The following is a 19,366-nucleotide window of genomic DNA, read 5'->3' as shown; positions in this document are numbered from 1 at the left end:
ATGAGGAGAAAGAGAGTATGAACATGGCTATTAAAAAGGCACCAGTGGCTGGAACAACCTAAAATAAAAATACTCTGCGCTAATGGCTGGTGCCATCTTAGTGGAAGCCCGCCTTTCTGCAGGAACTTAGGATACACTGTGCTTCCGCCTGAAAGATGGTCTCGTCAGGCTGGTTGGCGTGCTGCATGGCGATGGCGTGGGGGAACTCGTTCAGCATCCTCTGTTGGAAGGCCTCCAGCCTCTCGTAGTCGTGCCCTCGACACACAAACTCCTTATTCTGGAGACAAAACCAAAAAAGAGAGAAATCATGACTGTATAATTGGGTGCATTCACTACATCAAGAAGCCAAACATGATGCTGGCAGAAGCTGACCACATATCAATACCCCAAAAGAAAAAAATGCACTGCAACAGTATGAAAAATGTGCCCAAATATTAATAATGCAAAGCAAAGACCACGAGCTTCACTCTTAATTGCTTTTAGTAAGACCCAATAGCATGCTTCACTCTTCCGAGTTCTCTTGCACAAGGAGCAAAGAAGTGTCTGATTCTCAAAGCAAGAAAGTAAAAATCAAAGGAGTCCTGTTCTCTCTGAATGCTAATGAGCACAAGTGTTAAAGAATATTTTTATAAATTCGAGATCAAACTCATGTGGATAAATTCACAATCTAGAGGAAAAGAAAGTAAATGCATACTCTAAAAAACGCATTTTATTGCATCCTTTCTAAAAGGTCCCAGAGATCAGCCTTAGCAGTTCACTGACTGGAGCCTTACGCACAAGGAAGACTGAGCCTGTCTGTACTCCAGCTCTCAGAAGGGCTGGCACCGGAAGCTTCCCTGCCAGAACCAGCTCAGCTTCCTGCCAGCAGGAATCCTGTTTAATGGCCAGAACTATGTTTTAGGATTTTTAGAGCCTTGTCACCATCACCTAACTGTCAGTTTGTCATACTCTGATGGCTTCTGTATCACTGTGATGCTGGAAGCTATGCCACCGGTATTTCAAACACCAGCAGGATCACCCACAGTAGACAGATTCTAGTGGAGCCACCAAACTAAGATAGCCTAGGAAGAAACGTCCGGCAACCTAATTCTGAGAATTAACCCTGTGGACCACAACAAATATTGTCAATATAGTGCTGGGAGATGAGTCCCCTAAGTTGGAAGGCAGCATTGGACTCAAGCATGCCAGCAATCACGAGGATGGTGTGGGACTGGGCATTTCGTTTTGTTGTACATGGGGTTGCCATGAGTAGATGCGGACTGGACAGCAACTAACTACAACAGGGCCTTATTATAAGTTAGATATAATTTTTGCTTGTTTTTTATTTTCAAATAAATAGAAGTAATATTTGGTTCAGGACCCTCTCTGTCATTCAGGTAACAATGATGAAGGTTGTCCTTAAAGTAGTCTAGAGAGCTGGAAAGATGAGCAGGCTTCCAAAAAGTATCTTAATGACTGGGTTAGATACGAGGAAAACTCTCTGACAGTTTAAAAATATTGAAATTATAGTTGTTGAGCAGAGTCACTGAGTAGGCACCATGCACATATTTATTTAATCCTCACAGCTTGACAGGTAGTCTACCCTCTCCTCTCCCCGCCCCGTTTTATAATTGGGGAACAGAGGCTCAGCTTCATTAACTTTTTTTTTTTTTTACAGGGTACGTGCTACTCTGGACTAGATTGAAACTCAGGTCTGATTCCACTGCCTGAGCTCTGTCTACTCTGAACACCGTCTGGTAAGTCCAATAAAACTACCAGGAGGTATCAAGACCAAGAAAAGTTGTGAGCTCTTTTCTCCTGAAGATCTTTAAAACAAAGAGAGAGGGGTGTGTGGTCTGGAGGAGCCAGGACCCGTGGTTCTCAGAGTTTTTTAAATCTATGAGGTTTACTATTAAAACGTTCTAAGAAAGAACTCTGGCTCAAGCAAGGGAGTTAGAAACAACTCATGAGCAGGGGCTCAGGGTAGTAGCTGGAAAAAGCAAGGAAGGCATATAGAGTTAAACGGGGGCTTGGGCTCTGAGAACATGCCATAATTCCCTACAAATCCCTAAATGAATCACAGTCCTTTGAAAAAACATGAGTACAGGCAGACTCTATTTCTTGAAATCAGGATCCCAAACAATCCTATACTAAAAACTTTTTAGATAAAAGTTATCCCCTCTGATGCTGCTTTTTTATGTGCTGTTGAGTTGGTTTTGAACCATAGTGACCCTACGTTCAACAGAACTAAACACCGCCCAGTCCCGTACCATCCTCACAGTCACTGCTGTGTTTCAGCCCAATGACAGAGCCACTGTGTCGATCCATCTTGTTGAGGGTCTTCCTCTTTTTTTGCTGAACCTCTGCTTTACCATGTATGATGTCCTTCTCCAGGGACCGGTCCCTCGCCATCCTCACTTCTAAGGAGCAGTCTGGCTGTACTTCTTTCAAGACAGATTTGTTCAATCTTCTGGCAGTCCATGGTACAGTCAATCTTCTTTGCCAACACCACAGTTCAGAGGCATCAATTCTCCAGTCTTCCTTATTCATTGTCTAGCTTTCGCATGCATATGAGGTGACTGAAAACACTGTGGCTTGAGTCAGGCACACCTTGGTTCTCAAAGTGACATCTCTGCTTTTCAAACACCTTAAAGAGGTCTTTTGCAGCAGATTTGCCCAATGCAATATGTCATATGATTTCTTGGCTGTGAATTTCATGGGCTTTGATTGTGATTCATGTAAAATGAAATCCTTGACAACTTCAACATTTTCTCTGCATCATGATGCTGCTTATTGGTCCAGTTGTGAGGATTTCTGCTTTCTTTATGTTGAGGTGTAATCTATACTTAACGCTTTGATCTTCATCACTAAGTGCTTCAAATCCTCTTCACTTTCAGCAAGCAAGGTGTGACATCAACACATTACAGGCTGTTAATGAGTTTTCCTCCAATACTGAAACTGAGTTCTTCTTTATATAGTCCAGCTTCTCAGGTTGTTCGCTCAGCATACAGACTGAATAAGTACGCTGAAAGGATACAACCCTGACGCACACCCTTCCTGATTTTAAACCACACCCATCACTCGTTGCCATCGAGTTGCTTCCAACTCATAGCGACCCTATAGGACAGAATAGAACTGCCCCATATGATTTCCAAGGAGCGCCTGGTGGATTCAAACTGCTGACGAGTATCCCCTTATTCTGTTCAAACGACTGTCTCAGTCTATGTATAGGTTCCACATGAGCACAATTAAGTGTTTTGAAATTTCCATTCTTTGCAATGTTATCCATAATTTGGTATGATCCACAGAGTCAAATGCCTTTGCATAGTCAACAAAACACAAGTAAGTATCTTTCTGGTATCCTCTGCTTTCAGCCAGAAACCATTTGACATCAGAAATGATATCCCTGATTCCATATCCTCTTCTGAATCTGGTTTGAATTTCTGACAGTTCCCTGTCAATGTACTGCTGCAACAACTTTTGAATGATCTTCAACAAAATTTTACTTGCATGTGATATTGATCATATTGTTTGATAATTTCCACATTCGATAAATTCTCCCCAAAGAATATAAATTTGGTTGCTGTGTTCTGTCCTGCATATTACAGGACCTGAATGCCCTAATAACTTGAAATGTTTTTAAACAATCGTTTTACGTAACAACAGTTTGTAGAATCAGAGGAATTACCCTTAGTATCTAGGCATTCAATAGTATTAAGAAGTCATTTTGAAATAAAATAACTTTTGGGTCTGATATTTGGGCTGCCTAGAAATAAAAAGGAATTAACTATTTCTTTTACCAATATATATATTTTTAAAGTTACATCTTTATTGAGATATAATTCACCCCTTTAAAGTATACAGTTTAGTGGTTTTTAATATATTTATGGAGTTGTGCAACCATTGTCACTATCTAATTTTGGAAAATTTCATTGCCTCAAGAAGAAACCCTGTATCTATGAGAAGTCACTCCTCTTTTTCCCCTCCTCCCAACCCCTGGGAACCACTCATCTTTCTGTCTTTAGGGGTTTGCCTATTCTGGACATTTCATATAGATGGTATCATATAATTTGTGGCCTTTTGTGACCAGTTTCTTTCATTTAATATAATGTTCTTAAGGTTCAGCCATGTTATAGTGTGTATCAGTATTTCAATCCTTTTTACCGCTGGTTAATATTCCATTGTACGGATATTCCACCTTTGGTCTATCTGCGGATAGGCATGTGGGTTGTTCCCACTCTGGGCCCATTATAAATATTTGTGCACAGGTTTTGTGTGAACAAGTATTTTCAATTCTCACGGAAATGGAATTTCTGGATCATTTTCATGAATATTCTTTAAAAACCCATTTTCCATGAGAGGAAAACACTATTTAGATCATACAATTATATAGGTGTATTAATTTATTTGATCTTTAAAATTACCTTGAAATTGCTCAGCGAAAGGTAGTTTTTATATTGCTCTTTGTTTTTAAATGGAAGAGCAGACTGGGATCTGATTTCCTCTAGCCTCATATTTTTCACAGGTTTAGCCTCGTGATTCTCCAGAGTGCAACGCCCTTTAGAAACCAACAGAGGGTGACCTTTCCCTTTCATTTTCTAGGAAAATCCATTTATGTTCTAAAAAGCTGCTTTTAAAAGACTGATGATATAGAGATTGATTTATGCTAATTACCCACCTTTTCAACCAAATTTATTCTATTAGCCAATGCAGTTTTCTAATTTGCTAAACTCCTTTTAAAATTATGGCTCCTAAATGACTTCTGATTTTTATTTTTTAACTTTACACATTTAATTATCATTAATCGCACTTGCTAGATAGCTGTCTAGGGTTTCTTATAGTACGGTTGCTAGATAAACTCAGAGTTGGCTCAGGGCTGTATTACACCCCGGCACTTTTGCCTTCATGGGCCCCTTCTTCCATAAAAAATATTAAAAATTATATTGTATGACTAATTTGGTATACAGATGAATATGTCAACATTATGTAATACAAAATTATATAATATACAATGTTATGTATATTACATATAACATTTTCTTTAACCTAAAAGTTTTTTTTTTTTTCCCTTCTGATTTTTAAAAGAAATTAAAACAATTGCATAGGCCCATAACATATCATCCCTATGCACTTTACTTACTGGGCTGAATGGATCAACCAACCCTGGGAATGATATGGGAAAACATGAATCTTTCAGTTTGTGTGGTTCTGTGCTTAACAGAGGATGGGGTGCTATGGGGGCAAAGTCACTTCTGGACCATCTGCAGGGTCTCTTTAGAAGGGTTGCCGATGGTAGTGCAGGCCTAGCACATCCACTTTCAAAATGCAATCTTTTAAATTCAGCAGGTGTTCTGAATTTGCCATTGCTGTTGACTGGAATCAAGCTTTCCCCTGTTTGTAGACAGCCCATTTGCGGAGCCCGTTTTGTGACCACGCACCATGGTGTGTGCACTCTTACAGCCACAGGAGATTTAACGTTATGTCCACGTGGCCCCCAAATACTTGGTCATTTCAGTCATTTAAACAAAGAATCAACCTATTATTTGATTATTTGCTACATGTGATAACCAATTAATGTATATGTAACAGTGTATATAATTAATATTAGTACTTCAGGATATATATTTACATATTAACAGTATCCTTCATTCTGAAAGGCAAGTAAGTTAATGTTTATTAAACAAATTTGACTTTTGAAGGCAAATCTTTCTTCTCTCCCTTCTCTCCCAAGTACTCCCATCCTATGTGTCTATTCATACGTATCAACACAGTCAAATCAAGTTTTGAGCAACAGAAATACCAAAACATTTGTATAATGAGATTTAAAGTTGTAATAAGTTGATTCAGTTTTACAAATTATCCCAAACACTTCTCCTTAGTTGCTTAAGGAGGTACATGTCCTCTTTCAAACAATGTTTTTAGATAAGGAAGATGTTAAATATCCAAACATACAAGATATTACTTAGCACCAATGTGGAAATGAGGAGAAAAGAATCCACTATTTTATTATCCTGTAGGCATCTTAGATGGCTCCCTGGGTGATGAAAATGGTTAAGCACTCAACTACTAGCTGAAAGGTTGGCAGTTCAAACCCTGCCACAATCTCCTCGGAAGATAGGCCTGGTGATTTGCTTTCAAAACACTATGGAGCACAGTTCTACTCTGACACACACAGGGTCACAACGAATCAGAACTGACGTAATGGCCACTGACAATAACAACAGGTACCTTAGAACGTTCAGAAAATCTTCCTTTGTGGAAATTGTTCATAATAGCAATAAATTGGATCTCTTTGTTGGGTAATATTTATCTTCTTGCAAAGTAATCAAGCCAAACAAGGCTTTTTGTATGATTTTGGAGTTGGGGCCTCCCCATGATGTGAAACGGCAATGTTTTCTGTATTCTGCACCCTGTCCCCAATGCCCGCATATTTTTCTCTGGTGCTTGTTTATATGGAAATCAAAGACTCAAAAGAATGGTGAAAATCACATAAAGGAAACAACTATAATTACCAAAGACTACTCATAAATATCCTATAGTAAACTCAGGAGAAGGGGACAGATAGTTTTATATCTTGGAAAATTATTCAAACAAGGCATCTGCAGACTAAAAGGATGAAAAAAACTCTTGGTGTTATTACATATCTTAAGAGGACATGATATCATTAATACGTTAAGTTTTCTTGACTGGTATGATTTTGTGAGCAGCACAAAAGCAAGTTAAATAGCATAGTACTTACTCGTAAGAAAAATGGGAATTTTTTCCCGTAAAATCCAACTCTGAAGAACTCTGGTTCAAGACGTTGTTGGTCCATAATTTTATCATACAAAGCGGCTTCCATCATCTGCAAAGCACAGGACAAGTTCTAAACATCTTATTTCATCTTGTAGCTCTACCATCTTACAGGTGAGAATATTTCTTCTATATAAATGAGAACTTCAGTTTAACTCAGTTTGCAGAAAATAGGTTTTGACTTCCTTTTATATTTTAAGGACAGGATTGACAAACTTGTGTGGTAAACGGCCCCCAAAACCCTTTGCTGTCAAGTCAATTTTGACTCATAGCAGCCTTAAGGACAGAGCAGAATTGCCCCATAGGAGTTCTAAGGCCGTAATCTTTATGGAAGCAGAGGTGGGTTCAAACCACTGACCTTTTGGTTAGCAGCCAAGCACTTAACCACTGCACCACCAGGGTGCCTGGTAAATGGCCAGAGCGTAAATATTTCACTCATAACTACTCAGCTCTGCCAGCCCCACAGGCTGTAGTTTGCGGACCTCTGCTTTAAGTAATCAAGTGAATTATTACATGTTATCATCAGAAAGGAACCATCTACTAGCTGAAAGGTTGAAGGTTTGAGTCCACACAGAGACACCTCGGAAGAAAGGCCTGGTGATCTACTTCCAAAAATCAGCCACTGAAAACCCTATAGAGCACAGTTCTCCTCTGATACACATGGGATTTCCATGAGTTGGAAAAGACTTGACAGCAATTGGATCATCAGAGTCAACTATTGCTATACACATAGAGTTTATCTAGGAAATATTTTCTTCACATTCAAACAGAAATTAACATGAGCTTTTTTTTTTTATGAGAAGCAAAACCTTTCTTGAAAATTCTAGTGCCATATGTCTCACCTACAGATGTACTTTAGTCTTGCATTAAAAAACAAAAAACACAGGAGCCCTGGTGGCGTAGTGCTTAAGAGCTTGGCTGTTAACCAAAAGGTCAGCAGTTTGAATCCACCAGCCACTCCTTGGAACCTTATGGGGCAGTTCTACTCCATCCTATAGGGTCACTATGAGTCCATCTTGCACAGGGTAATTCAATTCAGGACATTTGGAAGGTGTAACCTTGCTCAGGTTGGACAGGGATGAACTGACACACCAAAAAAGTGGCCCATAGTGCAAAGTGCTGTCTGTGCTCAAAGCTCTGAAGTGTATCTTTGACAATGTTGAGACTATGAGGCATATAAAGTTATGGTTTCCCATTTATGGTATTAACATCCCCAGAGTTTGCAGAGAAAGACTAATATTGCACTTGAAGACTCACTTCCTCCCCCCGCCCCCTGTAACAGCACCCAAAAGAGCAGTTGGCATGAAGTATAATGCTCTGGGTTTATAAAAATCTTAGTGACTATGGCACCCAAGGGCTCTCACGGGTAAACATTCTAACGTCGCTTCTGTTCCAAGGACAGGATGCCAAGAGAAGCACAGCAATGTTTTTATATAAACTGCAGTGCCTGCCAGAGCCAGCACGATGGACTGAGGTTAAAACAAGGTTTTTCTCTCTGGTTTTTATGTTAGGAGAAATATTGATGGGCTGATGACATGAAATGCTACACCAAATGTACAGGGCCAGCTCTTGTCTGTTGAACAAGTTACTTGTGGTCTAAGGGATTGTATCAGCTGTTAAAGGTTTAGGGTAGCATCTCTTAAACTGACAACTCACAATTAAAAGAAAGCCTCATTTTTTTTTTTTTTTTTTAATATATAAAAGCTGATGATCCTATTTTAGAAAGTCTGAATAGATTAGGCACTCATCAGGAGCTTGTGTATTACAGGATGCTAAAATGTTCCTGATTCTAAGAATAAGGATTTACAGGGCAAGGGGGACCCTGTTTGAACTCGAAAGAAAAGAAGGCATAAAACATTTGGTTCGGGGACACAGAATATTAAACTTCTTGACCTCGGGGACACTAAGGTCTTGGTTTAGGTTTAGGAAATAAAACCGTATTTCTAAAGTTATAGAGAGTTGACACCTATTAGATTTGGCCCCAGATTATTTTAAAATGAGTAAGCTAGCTATTTCTGTTTTTTTGTTCTGTAGGTTATGGGACTACTAATGATATATTGCTATACATATGTCTACAAATAGAGAGCTCTTCAAACAACATGGAGATTTTCCACAATAAACTAAAGTATTAGTCCTGGATTTGATTTTGTATTTCAGATGTGGTGTTTTAGAATAGATCAAGGGCTTACTTTCTGCCTATTAATCAAAGCATTATGCAGATCAATTTGCCATTTCTCTGTATAAATAGCAGAGTATGCTTCAGAGGAAACACTTATCTGAAAAAAGGTCTCTGCAAGACACATCAAGATGATCACAAAGTTAATTTCGCAGAACCCTGCTGGAAAGCTAATCCAAAGAGGGATGTCACAGCCTGATTAGGGTGCATCCAAGTACTCACCCTCATCTTGCTCAGGTTTCTGTAGTCGTAATAGCTCTCGTATTGCTCTGCAATCTTCCGACACAAGATAATGCCATTCTCCCAACACTGCAGATGAATGAATGATAGAAAAGTAACAACCCCACAACATTTAGCTTCTGCCCAGAGTCAGGGTGCAACTGCTTTTCAGATCAGCAAGGCTTACTCCTGAATCTTCATAACATAACTTTAAAAGTATCAGTACAATTTTAAGCATGAAAACACCATGTAAAGTATTAAAAATCTTTAGAAAGCTGGAAATGATAATTTACCATAACAGTCATTAACATACAGTGCAGAAACAGTATTTCATGGTGTCATTACAGAGTCATCTCAGGAAATAATTACAGTTCCACAGTAGCCAAGTGGATGAATGTACACAGGCCCTTGGTGCTGAGGGGCCTTTCTCTCTAGACCTGGCACCCCAGATTCCTTACTTGGCTGAATGGCACTTGCAAATGTGAGCATATAACCCGGCTGATTACTTTTGGCAGAAATGAAAAGATTCTTCGATCTGGCATAGAGGTTGACAAAATTGTTCTGCAAAGGGCAAGACAGTAAATATTTCAGACTTTGCGAACCATATACTCTTTGTCACAACTACTCAACTCTGCTGTTGCAGGGCGAAGCAGGCACAGAGATGAGTGAGAGTGTCTGTGTTCCAAAAGAAGGTGACCTATGGACCCTGAAATGTGAATTTCATGTCATAGTCACGTGTCATGAAATATTTTTCTTCTTTTGATTTCTTCCAACCATTTAAAAACGTAAAATGATTCTTAGCTTGTGGACTGTACAAAATCAGGTGGCCAGCCAGATTTGGCCCACAGGCCACAGTTTGCCAACCCCTCATCTAGCACAGACTCCTGGGGATGGGCCACTGTATGCAGCCAGAGATTCTGTAACAGTGGAATCCTACAGGTGGACATTTTACAGCAGAAGAGAACAAAGGCATTTCTCTTGCTATTAACATAATGGTATGTCAGCAGAGTTAGATAAATAATAAAGGAGGATACAACAGAAGCAATTTCCTAACATCAAATTTTCAAGTCTACCCAATTTTACCCAATTATGTTTTGTAAAAGAACGATAGCCACGGGTTGTATTTTAATTTTCTGTTTAACCTTGGGAAGTTGGAAGACAGATTTAAATCTAAGACACGTATCACCAAAGTATCAAGTGTTCAGATCAAATAAACAACTCTAGTATGAGTCACAAAGAGTTCTGCAAGCCCCTGCAGAGGGAGGGACGTGGAGCAAGGTGGTGTACTGAATTGCTTTTTAGGTCCGGGAGATTTTTCAACACTCCATGGCATCTCTAAGCATACAACGGGATATTGCAAAATTCATTACAGTTTTTTTTTTTAAGCTTTTTATTTTACCTTAAAAAGTTATTTCATTAAAAACAAGAGTGGAATGGGGCAGAACACATGCTAATTTGGGGGGTGAGGAGGTAATGATGGCTTTTCAGAGAATAAAAACGCCTTGATGTCAAAATTTCTAGATCAGTGTTTCTCAAAGTGTGGTCCAAGGTTTATAAACACTGGAAGCTCCTGGAGTACTCATTAAAATCACATATTCCTTGGCCCTGCGCCAGATGTACTAAGTTAGAAAGCCTAAGGGCAGAGCCTGGGAATCTGCATTTTAACAAGCTCCTGGGTGATTCTAATGTGCACTGAAATTTGAGAATCCTTGCTCAAGGAGGTGGGCATGAATGAACTAGAAATAAGAGAGACCACAGGTCAGGCAGGGCCACTTACTCTGCCTCTGTCAAAGTTCTGGATGATGGTGAGGTGTAGGTGCTCCTTGCGCTGCCATTCTGTTTGCATGGGGTAGGTCAGGAACTCCCTGAGGGGCCGGTCGGACCATTCCAGCAGCTCATCATATAACAGGAGAGTATATGCAGCCTCTGAAAGTCAAGTGGGAAGGCACTGACTGAGACAGGATCCCAAAGTCAAGTGGGAAGGCAATGGCTGAGACAGGATCCCAAAGTCAAGTGGGAAGGCACTAATTGAGACAGGATCCCAAACAACCTCTCCTCACATGGGGCTAACTGCAGACAAACTTGAGGGAATACCATTCTCTGAATTTCATTATATAGAAGAAAAATGTGTAGAATGTATACAATAGCAGGCTAATGAACGATGACTTCCCCTCGATGATGGGATTATCAGAGATTTATATTTAATCTTTTAAAAAAAAAATTTTAGCTTCCCTATATTTCTGTTTCTTTTTTCCCTACAATGGCTGTATGCTACTGAGATAATAAAAATGTTTAAGAATGTCTTCTTGTATTTGTTTCAAAGATGTAGGGCAGACATTCCTTCCTTTGCTAGGAAAATTCAACGGTAAGATCCTTGGGTAGGACTATGGGCACCTTCAAAAGGGCATACTTAGGAAACAAAAAATGGAGGCTAAACTTTTCTGGATAATAAACAGCTGAAATGTTTGAAACTCGGGGCTTGGGGGAGGACAAAGTGCAGGCAGAATTGGGAAGGGCCAAGAAACCAGAGAAGAGTTGAGTATAGGCAAGGAAAAAAAAAGCTTCTAGTAATAGAGGAAGGATTGGAGAGGGCTGAATGGGTGTGTTTGTGTGTGTGTTTGTGCATGTGTGAGAGAGAGAGAGACTGAGAGACAAAGACAATGAGAGAGAAAGACTGAGAACGAGAACGAACTGTTGGACCCACAAATCCTCAGCAAAGGCTACTGAAATCATCCCATGTTTGGCATGGTTGGATTTCTGGTGGAAACAAGTAAAGGGGTGATGTTCTGTATACACAAGTGAAAATGGTGACCTGTGGACTTAAGCATAGTCAACATACAGGTAGTATGTTTAATGGAATACTTGCCATTCTGCAAGTTTCTTCTTACAACACAATAAATATGTCCAAATAGATCAAGGACAGGAACCAGAACTTACTGTGATTGGTGAAGGACTATAATAAGTTTTCCTCTGGTACTATAATAGCCAATTCATTCACTAAACTGAATAAAATGGACAAATCCTTATGTTTTAATCCATTTCGCTACCCTTGTAAGTCTCTCAAAAGACATAATAGTAGCTTTAAACAAAATAGGAGCCCAGGTGGTGCAGTGTTTAAAGTATTTGACTGCTAACCAAAAGGTCGGCAGTTTGAACTCACCATCTGCTCTGTAGGAGGAGAAAGATGTGGCAGTCTGCTTCCGCAGAGATTTAAAAAAACCAAAAACCCACTGTCATCAAGAGCAACTCACAGCAACCCTGTAGTACAGAGTAGAACTGCCCCATGGGGCTTTCAAGGCTGTAAATTTTTACTGAAGCAGACTGCCACATCTTTCTCCCACTGAGCAGCTGGTGGGTTCAAACCGTCAGCCTTTCGGTTAGTGGCTGAGAACTGAACCACTGTACCACCAGGGCTGCTCCTGCAAAGATTTACAGACTTGGAAACCCTAGAGGGCAGGTCTACTCTGTCCTATAGGGTCTCTATGAGTTGGAATCGACTCGATGGCAGTGGGTTTGATTTTGGATTTAATATAATAAGATTTATAATGATAATTCTTCTTCATAATTTATTTGCCTTAAGGATAACTACACAAAAAACTAAAAAGTAACTTGTTTAGCTCTTGCACTATGATTTGGTCATCTCAGTGTATAAAGTATAGTTGCAATAAGAAAGGTCTTCTTTCTTGCCTTTTAAGTACAGATGTTCTGTGAGGCAAGATTCTGGCCTTTTTTCTTTTTCAATTACTTTGGTGAGCTCATACAATCTCCTGGCTCCAATTACTGTTGCAAAAACTTTCACAACTTAACCTACCAGCAGTCTCTTATCACCCTCCATTCAGTTTGTGAACTGTTACCAATATGATCTTCCTTAAATGCAAATATTCACATTGCTCACTTGATTAAAACCAGCCAATGACTCTTAGTAGCTGGCAGAATAAATTTAGGCTTCCTGAAGTGACAGAGAAGGCTTTTTATGATCCGGTCCCTACTAACCTCTCTACTCTCACATTTTCCCATTTTCTGTCCCGGAAGTACAAGTAAAAAAGGAGCCTACCACTGTCTTTTCTAAGAAGTCTCAGTAGCTGCCAAGCCTCTAGCCTACATATTTGAAGGTCCCTTGACCTCATCAATAGCTTTAGATGAATGAAGCAAGATGCAAGCTGACCCAGAAGCAGCCAGCACAAGAAAGCCGCCCACCAGGGATGCCTTCTGTTGCATGGGCACTGGCCAACCTCTCTCTTGGGGGACTGAACGTGAGATGCACAGAGAATCCACTAAATGAAGTCAGTTAATGGCGGATGCAGAAACAGAGCTGAATCACCACCATGGAGGGTGCCACGGAAAGACTGCTTCTGAGGGGCAACAACTATAACAACCAGATCACGAGTTCTGACCTCTATCTTGAATGGCCTTCTAGATTACTCTGAGACCCCCTGAAATGGTTACCTGATCTTTAGTTCCCTACATACACTTATAATAAATGCCAAGAATCTAAGAAAACCTCATGTGTTCTTTTGTCCTCCCTTTGTTTGCTCCTGCCATCTGAATAAAGGGTTCCCCTCACATTCCAGGCTGATTCACACCATGGGCTGCTCCTTCAAAACTTCCCCCTGAGCTGCAGAAGAGCTCCTTGTTGTTGTTGTTAACTTGTCTCTTAATGACCCGGCACAGGCGTTATCTTCTTTGTTTCTCAGTTTCTTTTGTGTTTTCCCACAGTACCTGAGCACTCAGAAGATATTGTAGAGACTAGCTGATCATTTCACAGTTAAAAGGATAAGGAGGGCTAAGGGAGCCCTGGAACAGCTGAAGCCTGCAGCTGCCCAAGGACAGTTCCTTAATGGACAAAGAAGGTTTAACCCAACCACTGCTGTCGAGTCGATTCTGACTCATAGCAACCCTATAAGACAGAGTAGAACTGCCCCATAGAGTTTCCAAGGAGCGCCTGGCGGATTTGAATTGCCGACCTCTTGGTTAGCAGCTGTAGCACTTAACCACTACGCCACCAGGATTTACCAGTCCCCAAAGTGCTTTTCCAAATCACGCTTGCCCTGGGAAAGTCCAGGAGATGGTTGCTGGGCCAGGTGCAGGTGAGGAAACCCTGGGAAAGTCTGGGAAAACAAGGAGGTATTGGCAGGCTAGAGGAGGAAGGTGACACATGACTGAATGGTGACATGGGGAAGGAGTGAAGACAAATTACACCTGTTTCCGAATTTGGTTCAGGTAAATGATGATGTACATCTGGGGTAAATGGTGTGTGTAGAAGAAGCTATAGAAAATTTTATTATATAAAACATATATATCTTTCAGGTGTGAACAACATAACACACTAATGATGGCAATTTGGAACAAATTAATAAATTGTATCTGTTTTACTGTAATATGTGGTCTATTTACTCTTCTGTACCTTTAAAGACAATATCATTTGTTGGGAAGGGAAGAATGAGTCATATCCAAAATTCTCAACAGACAGTCTTTGAGAAAGTGCTTACACTTTGAACAAAAGTCATCACTACCTAATTAAACATGGGCATCTCATTACATTCTTTTGGAAGTGTACAGTGAGGGCCTCAACACTGCTAAAAAGATATACTGGAGAAGAGTGAATTAGGAATGGAGGGCACTGTCATAAATGGCTGGAAAGGATTAAGCCATTTAATCAGAAACGTATAAAGATAGAAAAGCTTTTCCATCAATTTCACCTTTCCAAGGGCACATAAAAATGAGGACATGAGACAGAAGAATAAAATGTTATGTGGGGAAATGACTTATTTCTTATGACTTTGGGGAACATAAAAACTACAAGTTGGGTAAATAAATTAAACAAAAATTTCTCCATTTCTGAAATATAATCAGACAGATTTGGGCTTTGTTTTAGATTTTAGAAAATCAAAATATATCTGTTACATATCTGGAATAGCTTGTCCTCACTTCTCTCCCACAGCTCCTTTATCTTTTTTTTTTTTTTTGGTGGACTTAAAAATAAAACAATTCTAGCTGTTTCCACAGATACAAAACCTAGGTTCACTATTTCTCTCAAAAATCGGCTACTAACTACTTACAAATGAACATTTCAAGCCTCAGGCAACACAATCAGCTCAAATAACCCTAGTCTATTAACTAAAACTATCAGCATATCTGTGTGAAGAGATGCTGGGTGTCCTTAGTGATTAAGGAATTACCAATGTTAAAGGAGAAAATTTGCTCCGCAGGTGGGAAAATTTAATTAATGGGTCCATTCATTAGTGACACTACATCTCACATTGCTAGGCACTATTCTAAGAATTGAAAAGACTAAAAAGAAGAAAACATGATCTGTCCTCAAGAAAATATGATCTTACTCTTCAGTTAGGCAGATATATATGAATCCAGTTTGAACCTAATTGGATTGACTGCTAAACCAAAAGTACCCAAATTCCTTGGAAGATTTTAATACAACCCAGAGTCTCACAACATAATACTCAAAAGATCTCGGATATAATGCAAAATTATTGACATATAAAGAACCAGGTAAATCTAAACAGCTCTCACAGAGTAAAGGCAATCAACAAATATCAACCCCAAGATGACTCAGATGTTGAAATATATAGGCAGACTATAAAGCAGATATTTTATAACAATCCTCCATGAAGTAAAAGTAAACAGTCTTGGGGGGGGCGGGGGGGAAGGAAAGAAAAGCATTCTTAGCCAAGAAATGGAATCTACAAAAAAAAAAAAAAATTAGAGAACTGAATAATGCAATAATACAATAAAGCCTTTTTTAAATCACTGCAAGGGCTCAATAGCATAATGGAGATGACACAGGAGTGTGACTGAAGTTGAAGATGGATCAATAAGAATTACCAAATCCGAACAACAGAAAGAAGAAAAATTAGGGGTGAAAAAAAAAAAGAAAAAAACAATGAAGAGTCCCAACAACCTATGGAACAACACCAAAAGGTCCAACATTCCTGTCACTGAAGTCTCAGAGAGAAAATAGAAGGATTGATGCAGAAAATTATTTGAAGAAATAATGCTTGGAAACTTTCCAAATTTGGTGAAGGAAACAAATTTATAGCTCCAAGAAGCTCAGCAAACCGAAACAGGGTAAACTTAAAGGAAGTATGCCCATACACCACACACATCATAATCAAACTGCTGAAAACCAACAATTAACAAACAAACAAAAAAGCCTCAAAGCAGCCAGAGAAAAATTACACATGCTTTTAGGGAGTAATTTGAGTGACTGTAGATTTCTCATCAGAAACCACAGAGGCCAGAAGACAGTGGAACAACACTTTAAAGTGTTGAAAGAAAAGAACTGTCAACCTAGAGTTCTAAAAACATCTAGCCAAAAAAAAAAAAAAAAAAATTTTTTTTTTTTTTTAGCCAAAAGGGGGAAAAAATCCTTAAGGAATAGGTGAAATAAAGACGATCATTAGATGATAGAAAACTAAAGGAATTCTTTACCATTAGACCTGCTTTAAAAGAAACACTAAAAGAAGATCGTCAGGTTAAAGAAAACAAAAACAGAGGGAAATCTTATAATTTCAGCAATGAAGGAAGAGTGGTAAGTGGTAAATATCTGAATAAATATAATAGACTGTTTTTATCCTCTTGAGTTCTTTAAAATAGGTACGACTATGCACTGTAGAAGAAAAGTCATGGCTATTTGCTTCTGTTAAGATTATAGTCCAGAAAACCCTATGGAGTAGTTCTACTCTGTAACACATGGGGTCACCATGAATTGGGATTAACTCCACAGCAACTAACAACAACAACATTGAAAGCAAAAATTACGACACCATCTGATGGAGTTTTCAGTGTATACAGAGGTAACACACATGATGAATACAACACAAAGGGAAAGTCAAAGGGACCTATATGATCTGAAGTTTCTATCTGTCTTGAAGTGGTAAAATAGTAACTCTGTGTAGTCTAGGACAATTTAGGAATCGCATTTTTATGCAAATAATGCACACCTTCTATGTTTGTTCCCTCCCCCTGCAAGGTATTTTCTTAAGCGCTGCTATGCCATTTTTTTTTTTTTAACATGTTGAGATAAAAAAAAATAGCTAGCATGCTTATGAAAATCCCTCACTGAGGGAGGGAGCAGCTGACAAGCAAACGTAGAAGGTACACATTATTTACGTAAAAATACAGTATATGTTTCGTAATCCCAAGAGCAACCTCTATGCAAGGAGATATAGTAAAAAAAAAGGCAATAGATAAATTAAAATGGACTACTAAGAAACATAAATCCCATTATAAATAAATTTCAATTTTAAAGAAGAAATGCTTGAGTCCTCAGTTCTAATTATAAAAAGCAGAGGAGTTGTCATGTTTAATATCCCAGTATCTAGCCCACTTCCCCCTGCCTGAGCCAAAAGACAAAATTACCTGTAAAGTTCTGTGCTTTCAGGTGCAGATCATACAGTTTGTGAATGTAGCGTATATACATCTCTTCCTTGTTCAGTTCAGTTTTATAGAAGTTCTGCAAAAAAAAAAAAGTACAAGCATGGATGTTCTTCAACAGTTGGGCCTACAGATATCTGCCTTTTATTCTTCTGAATTCCCATCTGTTGAACCAAGAGAACTGATGTATTTTTCACATAAATATCTTTTAAAAAATTAAGTAAGGAGGCCCACAAACATGCTATTAGTTCAACATTGCCTGTGTTAGGCGCACCTAGCAATTACTGGGTAAGCTGATAACTCTTGAGGTTGCTATTACCACTGATTCACATTTCTTTTGTTACTTTCTATTACTTTTTGTTAGTTAACTGTCAATGGACAATCAGCCCATCCAACTGAAAAATACTAAAAATACGTAAGATATTGATTAGTGTGTTTATTAAATTTGCTGACTCATATACAAGGGCAGTTTCTCTCATTTTAAATTTCAAATGTATTTTGCTCTAAGGAAAAAAATCTCTAAGATATGTAAGTAAGGATGAATAAAGACAATGCAAACTTTTTCTTTTCTGAAAAAATTATGCAAAAAAGGGTAAGTGAAAATGTTCTTTATTGCTCAGGTTTTACTCTGTGTTTCTTACTTGGGCTTAAGTTTCAGTGTTTCCTGTTTATGTTGAGAACAAAGAGGAACTAATAGCAAGGTATTTTATTTCAAATCTTTAATATATGGGTATATGCTTATTGAAAAAAAAATTTGTTTATTAAAAAAAAAAGTATCTGGACCTTATTGAGCTTCTCTAAAATGTTTGAACAATAGTTATGGAAAACTCTGTTTTGACTTACCTGAGCACCTTGTGTTGGCATTTTAAGGACATACGTACAAGCATCTATATCTACTCCTTCACCACATTAGAAGGTACATTTGTCTTAACTGAACTTAGTGAACCCAGGAGGAGACTATGATGTTGGATTCCAGGAAAAGCATGAAGTCATGAGTCTCCAAATGAGAGATCATTGGACTTTATGAAATCCCTGCTTAAGACACTTGAACTACTATTAGTGCTTATTATTATTGTTGTTATTTTAAAAAGAGGGCTGAATAACTGATATGGAGGAAGGGAAAATGAGTAGTGATGGGGGGATAAGTCTACTGACTTGATGAAGTGACAAGTTTTTCTAATGGGGAAAGGCCAGGAATCCAAAAAATTTTTGAAGCTGAATAGTTAAGACAGGGCTTTGGCAGTGGGGCCAAAGAAGCCAGTGTGGGTGCTTAAATTGTATTTGGGCTTGAAGCCTGAGGACCTTTTGTTAAATGTACTTTCTGCTTACTATCTACAAGTATCCATACTTCAATCTAAGGATTAATTTAATCTTGAGATGATGACCTGAAGTTGAATGCATAATAAAAAGTTGTTGTTGGTTTTTTTTTCCAATTTATACCATTTATCCCCCCATTTTTTGTCTTATCTCCTAACATTCTTGGCATTCTTTAAAAGCTAAGTAAATAATGCTATTCACAGCGCTCTTATTATAACCCAAATCATTTTAATTAGCAGGAATTATACCATAAACACGAGTCTAACAAGCCCACAGCAGGTTTTTACATTATTAAAGGATGATCTGCTCTAATAGCTTTCTGGTAAGAAGCAGCTTTCTTTGAGAACAAAATAAGCTATTACTCTGTAGATGAACAGTCCTCCGTTTAAAACACAAACAAGCCAATGGTCCCTCCAGTTGGCAGATGAGAATCTTTTTCACGTATACCTGGCAAACCCTCCTGACACAAAGAACAAAACAATAATTACATAT

General features: G+C 38.7%; 1 protein-coding gene across 3 annotated transcripts in view; it reads right to left on the bottom strand.

Annotated features, from left to right (window-relative positions):
- Positions 1 to 19,366, bottom strand: part of DOCK4 (dedicator of cytokinesis 4) — a 487,078-nt gene that overhangs the window by 32,485 nt on the left and 435,227 nt on the right. For all 3 annotated transcript variants that reach the window (XM_049893613.1, XM_049893614.1, XM_049893615.1), the window contains exons 35-39: positions 17,543 to 17,636; positions 10,944 to 11,092; positions 9,170 to 9,256; positions 6,719 to 6,823; positions 136 to 277 (exon numbers count right to left, since the gene is read on the bottom strand). In XM_049893613.1, coding sequence (XP_049749570.1) covers positions 136 to 277; positions 6,719 to 6,823; positions 9,170 to 9,256; positions 10,944 to 11,092; positions 17,543 to 17,636 — 577 coding nt within the window. The remainder of the gene's footprint in view (positions 1 to 135; positions 278 to 6,718; positions 6,824 to 9,169; positions 9,257 to 10,943; positions 11,093 to 17,542; positions 17,637 to 19,366) is intronic.

Source organism: Elephas maximus, chromosome 8 (assembly GCF_024166365.1).
Source record: "Elephas maximus indicus isolate mEleMax1 chromosome 8, mEleMax1 primary haplotype, whole genome shotgun sequence".
NCBI classification, from domain to species: Eukaryota; Metazoa; Chordata; class Mammalia; order Proboscidea; family Elephantidae; genus Elephas; species Elephas maximus.
This window is presented reverse-complemented; position numbering and strand designations above follow the sequence as displayed.